This window comes from Malus sylvestris, chromosome 15, assembly GCF_916048215.2.
Source record: "Malus sylvestris chromosome 15, drMalSylv7.2, whole genome shotgun sequence".
Lineage (NCBI taxonomy): Eukaryota > Viridiplantae > Streptophyta > Magnoliopsida > Rosales > Rosaceae > Malus > Malus sylvestris.
The window spans coordinates 2,072,599-2,082,964 of NC_062274.1; the positions used below are offsets into that span (position 1 = coordinate 2,072,599).

The 10,366-nt window shown below is 40.6% G+C and overlaps 2 protein-coding genes and 1 pseudogene across 2 annotated transcripts; 1 reads left to right on the forward strand and 2 right to left on the reverse strand.

Annotated features, from left to right (window-relative positions):
- The first annotated feature begins 714 nt into the window (after positions 1–714).
- LOC126605941 (probable E3 ubiquitin-protein ligase ARI5) lies at positions 715–2,976 on the forward strand (annotated as a pseudogene).
- Positions 2,977–4,074: 1,098 nt separating this feature from the next.
- LOC126602352 (uncharacterized) lies at positions 4,075–5,714 on the reverse strand. The gene is made up of 5 exons (XM_050269191.1): positions 5,318–5,714; positions 5,127–5,204; positions 4,917–5,016; positions 4,696–4,829; positions 4,075–4,598 (listed from the first exon to the last, which is right to left on the reverse strand). The coding sequence occupies exons 1-5, from the start codon at positions 5,672–5,674 to the stop codon at positions 4,359–4,361; spliced, it is 909 nt and encodes a 302-aa protein (XP_050125148.1). The 5' UTR covers positions 5,675–5,714; the 3' UTR covers positions 4,075–4,358.
- Positions 5,715–6,993: 1,279 nt separating this feature from the next.
- Positions 6,994–9,653, reverse strand: LOC126602351 (uncharacterized). Its single transcript, XM_050269190.1, has 5 exons — positions 9,504–9,653; positions 9,326–9,389; positions 8,625–8,951; positions 7,546–7,886; positions 6,994–7,427 (listed from the first exon to the last, which is right to left on the reverse strand). The coding sequence occupies exons 1-5, from the start codon at positions 9,582–9,584 to the stop codon at positions 7,209–7,211; spliced, it is 1,032 nt and encodes a 343-aa protein (XP_050125147.1). The 5' UTR covers positions 9,585–9,653; the 3' UTR covers positions 6,994–7,208.
- Between the last annotated feature and the right edge of the window lie 713 nt (positions 9,654–10,366).

The following is a 10,366-nucleotide window of genomic DNA, read 5'->3' on the forward strand; positions in this document are numbered from 1 at the left end:
CAAATTATGTACAAATTGATGTGTCCTAGGACTAACAATGCGCCGGGAGGCCAGGGGGTTGAATTTTTCATCAGTCAAGAGAGAGAGCTGTGGCCCGTGGGTGTAGGATGGAAACCGAGTCACCGGAGGTTCTTTTACAAAAGGATGGAAAGCAGCCCCCTTCCCTCCTCCTTTCCAAGATCCCAAATCGGAGTGACCACCTCCTCCTCCTAAACCCCGCCGAACCCTACTTGACGACTCCCCCACCCCCACCACGAAAAAAAAAAAAAAACCCCTAATTCAATAAGAAATAAATCTTGAATGAGTTCAAATCATGTCGATAGCTAATCTAACATCTAATCTAATAAAATCTATGGTTTGAAAAAAATAAAAATAAACCCTAATTAGATTTCTTTAAAAAAAAGTTATTTTTAAATTAGGACTTTAAGTTAATTTGTTTTATTGAATTAGGGTTTGATGCCTATATAAAGGCATAAGTCTTATGTTACCGAAAAAGAAAAGAAAAAAAGGCATAAGTCTTACTTGTTTGACCAGAGTTCCAGTCCAATTCATCCTATGATTATGAAGTTAACCTAGCCCTAAACCCTAAACCCTAATCCCTTTTTTTATTTTATCAGAGTTACCCGTAGCTCTATATATACCCAACCAGGCCTCCACTATTTTATCGATTTTTCTCCCAAACCAAATTATCTATATCTAGGGTTTTCCCATACCATGGACAAGAAGGACAATATACGAGATCAGAACAATGACGAATCAGAATGGATGGATTACAGCGACCAAAGTGTTTATGATGACGAAGACACTGGCTTTGTTGAAGAAGAAGATGATGACGACAATGAGGCAGCCAATGAATTTGGTAATGTCCAAGAAGACAACATCGACACAGATGATCAGCTGAAGCAAAAGAACTCTCTTTTGAAAGAAGACGACGTTTGGCAACAACGTCAGGAGGAGGATATTGCTGGGGCTTAAAAAGACTTCATTACTTTGGAGATGTTAATCTCACAAAGAAGAATGTAACGCAGCGAAATTGATAGGCAAGAGAAAAAAGAACACTTAGACTATTACACAAAATTTTTTATTCTCACACAAACGTACAAGAGGAAACACTCAAACACTCTCACACTTCTTAGCTCTTCCTCACTTCTTGCTTCTTTGTTACACAACACCACACACCTATTTATAGGTGGTGTTCACCGACTATCCTTGTTACCACCGACTTGAGCATTGCAGCAATGACCACATGATTTGCTGCCTCTAGATCTTTCTTTAGCTTGGATATTTTTGGTGATAACCGACTGAAATTGCTGGAATTTTCCAGCTATATTACCGACATAGATTTTCTAGCATTTGCACATATTGGCTTTGGGTTGGATCACTTGTCTTGGGCCGAAGACAAGATTACCTCTTAACAGATATCACAAGTATCTCTACCGTTCTTTTGATAACAAAATCTGCTGCCTCCATCCTTCTCCCTCAGTTCAACTGGAGCATTAGTAGACTCAACGACGAGTGGTTCGCTAATGAAGACAAAACCCGAGAAAAGGTAGGGTTGTTGAGGATGTTGGGGCTTAAAAAGACTTCTCTATTTTGGAGATGTTTATCTCACAAAGAAGAATGTAACGCAGCGGAATTAATAGGCAAGAGAAAGAAAGAACACTCAATGTATTACACAAAATTTTTATTCACTCACAAACTTAGTACAAGAGAAAACACTCAAACACTCTTACACTTCTTCACTCTTTTCTCTCTTGGTTGGTTGGTTACTTAGCAATACACACACACCTATTTAAAGGCATGTTTGCCGACATTGGACATTGCTAGATCATTCTAGCTATTTATTATGCATGCAACCGACATAGGCTTTGCAATATCCATACACTACCTTCTAGTATATTCTTTAGCTTAGATATTTAGGTGGATAACTGACTTAGATTGCTGGAATTTTCCAGCTACTTTTGCCGACAAAGATTGCTAGAATTGTCTAGCATATTCAAGCATGCACCATCAATTAGCTTGTGTTGCCTTTTCGGCATGGGCTGGACTTGGCCCAAGACTGGATTAGAATTCAACAGAGGAAGCCTGTGGTTCAGTTCAATGCTGCAGATTTAATCACTTGTAAAATATGTTTTGATGAATTTTCGTATGGATGCGGGAGTGTTTTGTCCGCTGTTTGTGGTCATCCATATTGTCGAGAATGCTGGACACGTTACGTTAGCACAGCGATCAATGACGGTCCTCCGTGTTTGCTGACGAGATGTCCCGAACCATCCTGCAAAGCAGCAGTTGGTCCGGATTTAATTGGTGTGGTTACAGCCAAAGAAGATCATGAGAGGTATAAGCACTTCCTATTAAGATCTTACATCGAAGTGGTGTCCTGCTCCGAATTGTCAGTACGCTGTGCAATTTAATGCTGATGGTTCAGGAAACTATGATGTTTCGCCTTTGCTCGAACAGTTTCTGCTGGAACTGCACTGTGGAGATTCATCGTCCCGTGGACAGTGCGACGGCGGGGAAGTGGACTGCGAAGAACCAGGATGAACGTCACAACGCAAAATGGATACTTGTGAACACCAAGCCATGTCCCAAATGCAAAGGACCGATCAATAAAGACGGAGGGTGTAATGTTATGAGATGCAGTGTTTGTAGGTTCCAATTTTGCTGGTTATGTCTCTGCGAATTCAAAAAATGTCATTGCCACAGTGATAACCGTGGTAATTTTGTGGCTGAAGAGAGGGGAAAGAAAGAGGCAAAGAAATATCTGGAGAAGTACATTTATTACTATGAACGTTGGGCAAACAATATATCTTCAAAGAAAAAAGCTATGGAGGATTTCAATAGGTTGCAAAGTGATGAAATTCAACTATTTCTGAATACAATGTCAATCAGGTCTTGAGCTCAAGTTCATTATCGAGGCCTGGCAACAGATCATTGAAGGTAGGTAGATACTCCGGTGGAGCTATGTGTTGGTGTATAATCCTTTAGCTGAAGCTTGGCAGCAAGAATCAGGTTTCTATGTTTTGTTTCAGTTTGAATGTGAGTCATTGGATCATAGTCCACATGGCATTTTAATCTTGTATCTAGTCTAAGTAATAGAATAAGCCAAGTGGCATCATCTCATAGGGTGATAGCAATGAATGGCTAAGATTGTGTTATATGTTGAAGAGTGAAGGATCTCCCTTCCTTTCTTCATATAACGGTTAGATTGTATTATGTGAAATATGAATGAAATTCGAAGAGACATCTTTGCAACTTCTTCTCTCTGAAACTCTCTCCATCTTTGAAGACAACCTCCATTGAAACACATACTGAAAACACACACACAAACACTAACACTATGCATATGGGTACTATATCCCCGAGGATGAGCTGTTGAAGTTGAAGTTATTTGAGCACTTGCTAGGGCACGCAGTGTTCAGCCTCGAGAGGCTGACAAACGCGACTGCAAATTATTTTGACAAGCTGGTTAGAGCGTTGGAGAGTGACCTCTCGGAGATAAACCCTAATTATGGGAACTATTGGGCTTGTGATCGTTGTACCTACATCAACCAAGGTTCCGCCACCACTTGTGCCGTGTGTGCTGGGAATATGTCTGAGCCTGAGTTCTAAATCTGTTTGTGTTTCAACTCGATGCTTTTCTTACTGTGCCATGCTCTTTGTTTATTTATCAGTATTAATTCTTTAGGTTTTTGGCACATCTGTCGCTAAACTAATTATTACTTATTAGTTACTTGCTGTATGTCGATTGCAAACACATTAAATATAAGTATTGGCATCACTGTGGTATGACATGTTTTCCCCTTTTGTTCTTGGTTGAATGTTATATTATCAACTCACAAGGTTTGATCAGTTTAAGAGTGTTGTTATCTCCACTCACATTTATTATTTACCGTCTACATTATTATAGTTAAAATATAAACGACAAATCAAAAAACAAAATAGAACATGTGAGTGGCATAATAGCTCTCCGAAAACACCATACAAGAGTATTGGACGAAAAAATAAGAACATAAGTTAATCCAATATATATAGTTGATAAGAACGTACGAAAATAGAATTGAGGCCAACAAGGGAAGATAAATATACATATATTAATGGAAAATCAATAATACATGAATATTTTTCTGACCATCAACCTTATACTTTCATCATGGTTGAATTACAATATCTATGTCTTCCATTTCTGGCTGAAGTACAATTCTTTTTTCGGTTGCAGAAGTATAATATTTCGATCTAAGTATTGCTACGTATCGGTATATATTGATCAGTACATGCTACAAAAATAATGGGGTTATAAATTAATTAATAAATCAATGCAGTAGTTTGTGGACATCATCATCAGTTAGCTGTATGATCTATCTTCCATGTACACTGGTTGCAGCGGGGCTTGCAGTGGCAGAGAGTCTGGAAAGAAGGAAGATACCAGCAGAGGAAAGAAGCACAGATCCAGCAAAGCAAGCAAGATCGAGCGGCGTAACTAGAGGTATGCTCTTGAACTTTTCCAGCAGTCCCACTTGCAGTATCATTACCACTGCATGCCCTATTTTTGATTTCGCTTGCGAAACTGATTGTATGTTAACCCATGCTGGAGGTGCCTGAAATGTTTATAAATTACGTGAATTAGAAATGATGTCTATGTTGGTACAAATATTAGAAGATATTTACATCATGTAAAAAGTGACTGAAAGGTACCTTCATGTAGAAGAGACCAAACAAGTTTGAGTCGGAAAACCGCGGTCCTCTTTCTTTCGCGGCCTTTGACCCGACGAACATGGCATACAACCCAACTGCGAAAATAAGCATGGCGGTTCCTACCAGGAACATATCTGTAAATTACAAGAATTAATCATAGTCAAATATAATTAGGCATAATTAGGATGAATATCACATGTAGATGTGGGTGCTTTACTTACCAATGGCTTCAATAAGAAGATGCACCATATGGCCTTGATCCGTCTTGTGTGACAAGGCATGGAAATACTGGAAATATGACTCTAGAACAATAAAGCAACCCTGCATTCATATAAACGTTGAACATAAGCACGTGTTGATTATGCTAAACTAGTTTTGATGTTCGATTCCCTCCAATGTAATCAAATAAAAAGGGAAAATGGAAATTTCACCTCTACAAAGCACAGTACTGAACCGAGTAAAGATCCCGCAACTGCAAGTAATGTAAAGAATCGACAGTCTATTATCCCCTGCACAAATGAAGTATGTATAACTAACTCATTCAAAATTTTTACCCTAGATCACCACATAAAATTAAACAACTTTTGACAAATGAAAACATGCATGTAACGGACGTATTTACCCTTTCAATGAACATCTGGACTTGCTGTCTCAAAGACTTTGGTCTGAGAGCCGTTCTCAGTAGAATGGGCAAAGCACGGTTGGCCTTTCCGACCAGGGAAGCCAATTCTACGAGTAATCCTCCCCGATTCTCGACTTGTGGTTCTGCCAACGTGGTTGCCGACGCCTTCACAGCTACTGCATGCATTTGCTTCCTCTCGTGACTATCATTATCGTTCCTAGTAAGTCCCTTCTCTCCGTTTATTCTTCTGCCCTTGCTCAAACACTTCAGGGCCGTTGATGGCGGAGAAGATGAAGAAGAAGAGGAGGAATGAAAAGTCATTGGCTTAAACGTGCGCATTAATCTAGTGGCTGCCATTGCTCCCTTTGATAACACCACTGAAACTTTCTGGTTGGTTTTGGTGGGGTTTATATATAAGTTTGTAGCTAGTGTGGTTCGTGGTGTGAAGGAAAACAGAAGATTCGTGGCATCTTAGCTGGTCTTTGTCTTTGCATGGAGTAACCATTTCGCTTTTTGCCTATTACTTGGCCAGGTTGGTTTTGAACTTTGAATTCTTCCCCAACAATTTGGACGTACCAAAACCAGTCAAAGACTATAATGTAATGGCTCACCGTCGGCAAGTGCTCTGCGTGTGGGCACCACTCCGATTCGAGGGGACCGGACACGTGTGGACCATGTTTCGTGGGATAATTTTCTCGCTGGGAATTTAGGAACGAGGATATTTTCTCCCTCGACGGCTTGTGGAACTTGGAAATTTGGAATTAGAAGGCACGATGCAAGTCGGATGGAAATTTTCTCGTGTTTCATATTCCATTTGCTTGTGTTGTGGGTTTCGACTTGTGCTTTTGGGCTTTCGGCTTTCGGCTTTCGGCTTTTGGTGGATGGAACAGTAGGCGGACCATGCGCGCAAAAAGACGAAGCAAAAGCAACGGAAAGAAATAGGTTACGTGGAAAGTCTCAGCGCCACATGAAACAGACAGCCAGAAAATTACCCGTCTGCGGCTCTGCCTTCAGAACATTCTGAAAATTACCGGCGGTAAATCTTTCATAACGTTACCTGGAGCTTAAGGCCCGAGCACAAGTAAAAGTTGCGAATACGACTCTCACCTCAATGCATTCCATGACATGCCGCCCAGTGCCATACGGAACATAAGAAAATCACAACAGATGCATTTGCAGTTGTGGAAACACAAAAAGGAACCAGAAATAAGGCGGAGACGCCGGAGAGGGGAACAGCGCAGACAAGCAAGCAAACCATGCATAGCCCGAAAGAAGCATGCCAGTTGCCTATAAGCCAAGACTTGCATCATTTGGACTAAAACTACACAATAAACACTATTCACTGTTGTAACAACAAAAGCAGGAAATCAAATACGAGATAAACCAGAGTCACCAAAGTTAACGTCCAAAATTACTCAAATCCAATCACAGGAGAATCTCTAAAAACTTGGTAAACGTTACCGTTGCTCAATAGCCTTTATTCCCCCGAATCCTAGCCCTCATGTCAACCCGCCCTCTTTTGCAATTGAAATACTTTTCCATCAGACCAATACATTCGCTTGATATTGGTGGACTCTTTTCCCCAGCGCACTCCCTATAAGACCGCTTCTCAACCTTAATGCAGTCACACTCACTTAGACACTTGACCAATTCCGTTGCTTGAACCTGCAATCGACTTAGATTGAACCTCATCTTCTTTATATTGGCAAAATTTGAAACATACAAGTAAAATTCGACAAATCTGGTAGAGAAAACACCCGCAACCGTGATTGTCCAAGAGTAAAATCTAATTAAACCGGAATCAAGTACAAGGACGATCAAGTTTATGATTACACACAACTTAAACGAGCAAAGAACCCAGAATCAGAATATACAGCGTCGGATAAAAACATCAGTATTTCTCTGCAACGGGTCTGGAAGGAAACAGCCTCAAAAGAAATGTCGTCAGTGACCAGAGGCACACCAGGCTGACAACTCGGAAGGTTACCATCATAGCAAATAGTGCACCGCTTTTTTCTAGCAGTTCAGGGGATGTAGGAAGACCGTTCATGGCAAACATCAAATTCTGGATAAAGGAAGTAGCTTTTGTCAACTGATATAGTCGATAAACCTGCACATAGATGCCAAAATATCAGCTTAGGAAACAGAAGAATTCCAATAGATGCCAAAAGCCTTGGATTCAACTCCAAAACAAACATCATTAATGGATCTCAATAAACTATATCTACCTCGAAAATAATGGGAACTAGAGGCCAGCAAGATGACTGACGCTTTTCAAGAACCGTCTCAAATGCAAGTTGAGCAACACAGCCAACTAGAAAGGGAATGACAGAAATCAAGGCCGGAAAGCCAAGCAATGGCCAGGTTACATAAACAGCAAACAGAGGAGCCATCACTTTGAATCCCGTGGTGAGGAAAGCAGATGTCAAGTATCCTCTTAGGCCGGTAATGAGACCCCATCTCTTTGGACTGAACTGCAGATAGGGCCTTTGCACTCTATCAGTTACAAGCAGGAATATTGCAAGACCCACATAAAATACAGCCTCGTACGATAATGAAGTCACAATTTCTGCATAGCAAGAAAAATAAATATTAGTTTATTTTCTCTTCTGAGTAAAGTATAGACATATCATAGCAGCCGCTTTATGCTATGCAAATAAAACCACAGGGGCGTGGATATCAAAGTCAAGAGATTGAAGTGTTAGGTATACAGAAGATTCATACAAGTAGAAACTTCACCAAACAATTCAACTTGTCCATAGAAATCGAACTCCAAAAAGCTTTCATTCCCATAAACATCAATAGATACAAAATCAGGAGAGAAAGGCTCTTTGCTATAAATTGGACGAATATACTTATCAAAATATCTATCGGATCACTGCAAATCAATTCATTGATAAAATATGATCTATCTTTCGGTAAGATGTTTCCAGGCTGCATTAAGATTTAAAACTTGTCGTCACAAAAAGGCAATCAATCAGGATCAAGAAGAAAAAAAGGAAATAGTGAATCAAGATCTAGATGGATCCCTATCTTTATCTCTACCCACGGAGATATCGGATAGAAATCTATCTATGAATCGATCTAGACCATCCTCTATGGCACCGACAAAAAATTGTGATTTATCTTCTGAAACAAAAATCACGTTGTATGGTGCAGGCACATATAAAACCAAATTATTCCTACCAACTTATATCATTTGCTAACGGCTGTCATACATTTCAGAATCAAGCACTTGTTAACCACTATCACACGAGTAAAAGTCCAAACCTAATCAAATTAAACAAAAACTTGGTCCAGTGAATACCTACGATAGTCTCGTCCTTCAAGAAGGCCTCAACTGCATTACCAATGAAGAACTGTGGAAGAATCAACGATGAAATCAAAGCAACAGGGGCGATAAACCAAATAAACGAGCCCTTCTCTTCATCAAAAGGGGCCGAAATCAATTTCCCTTCCTCTGCCAACTGGTGTGTCAAACCGTAGAACGAAATTGAACCCGATTTACCCCGAAAAGGCTCCACCCCATCAATTTTTTTAACAGGAACATTAAAACTATCCCCACCTGAGAATTCCAACTTCGCATCCCGACTAGAATTTGAAACACATTGAATAGCTCCTCTGTTCAAATATGCTGAAACAATTCTTCCAGTTAAAACACAAAAGCAAGACTATATACTTTTTTTTGTTTGGTTACAAGCAAGACTAAGGGCCCATTTGGGGCTGCTTCCATAGAAAGTACTTCCACTTTGAAGCACTTTTACTTAGTGTTTACTAAAATCACTTCTCCATTAAACACTTCTATGACTCAAAAGCACTTTTAAGTTTATCTACCAAACGTAATCAAAAGTACTTTTGGTCGTCACAGAGCACGTTATCCTTCCCAGAAGAAAATCCCAAACAGGCCCTACTTTAAACATAAATGAAACTCCTGTTTGGCCGCTGAGAAAAATGAAAGAAAACATTCCGAGCCAAATAAATTGAGATTAAGGCGAAGAGTAAGCGTACATTTGGCAGAAATTCCGCTACGGTGGAGCTTTTCATCCCTCCGCCCGGCGTGGCCTGCGAAAACCTGAGGAATTTAACAGCACAAAAATCGGTGATTAAATTAAAAACATGGCAATGTTGACAAAATTGAAACAGAAATTTTCATTTGGAAGTAATTATGAATCAGAAATTTGCTTACGATCTGAGCAGGGAGTATGCGGTGGTTGGAGAAACCGAAATTTGAAGTGGGAATCCCGCGACAGACTGATTGCACCTCCATTTTTCGGGATTTAGGGTTTAAGCAGTTTCCCTGGTTTGTATTTTGTTTTTGTATTAATCGGCTTAAACCCTCCATGTCGAACGGTCGAAGAGGTGAGATGGGCTTTTAGCCCAATTATATTAACAAATTTTAAGGTAGGCTCAATAGGTTGGGTTTGATGAAAGCTTGGCCCAATAATAATCACACTACTCGGCCTACGACCTACAGACCCATAATTTATTTGAAGGGTTTTCAACCACCAAGTATGACATTGTAGCGGTAACTCAAGTCATCACACATTTTATGTGAAAACGGGTGGTATGGCCTTACCGGTGTAAGGAAGTTTCTCTGTAATATTGTTGACCCTAGAAATTACAAAGCCTACGTGGTGCGCAGGCCGAATATATTCTAAGCTAACTACGTCCTTCGGTGATTGCGGGGCGTGCCAACTCGTCGGCCGAGGCTCGGCTGAGGAGTAAATTTGATGATGCTGCGTTGGGTCGCGCTACTGACTTCTGCGTCTTGCGATTGCGGCCGAGAAAGGAACGCGTCTCGGCCTCTTGGGTTCTCGAGCCTGAAGACAAGGCTGCTATTTCTTACAAAGTTCACGAACCGAATTCGGCTTACAATGTGCCGAATGTAATAACTGTAACACCTCACCTCGCCGAGAAGGCTAATGAGATGACCTCGACCAACAAGGATTCGAAAACCCTTCTCGACCGAGACTTGGATAGGCAATCGACCGTTCTCGCCGCAGTGCTGTTGATGCCAACGGAAGATACTGCGAGACCGACCGACTCTAC

Coding starts and splice junctions, on each gene's coding strand:
- LOC126602352 (XM_050269191.1), bottom strand. CDS start 5,674: ATGGCAGCCACTAGATTAATGCGCACGTTTAAGCCAATGACTTTTCAT. Junction 5,205..5,317: donor TCCAGATGTTCATTGAAAGG/GTAAATACGTCC, acceptor TCATTTGTGCAG/GGGATAATAGACTGTCGATT. Junction 5,017..5,126: donor CAGTACTGTGCTTTGTAGAG/GTGAAATTTCCA, acceptor ATATGAATGCAG/GGTTGCTTTATTGTTCTAGA.
- LOC126602351 (XM_050269190.1), bottom strand. CDS start 9,584: ATGGAGGTGCAATCAGTCTGTCGCGGGATTCCCACTTCAAATTTCGGT. Junction 9,390..9,503: donor GCATACTCCCTGCTCAGATC/GTAAGCAAATTT, acceptor TAAATTCCTCAG/GTTTTCGCAGGCCACGCCGG. Junction 7,887..8,624: donor GAAGGACGAGACTATCGTAG/GTATTCACTGGA, acceptor CTTGCTATGCAG/AAATTGTGACTTCATTATCG.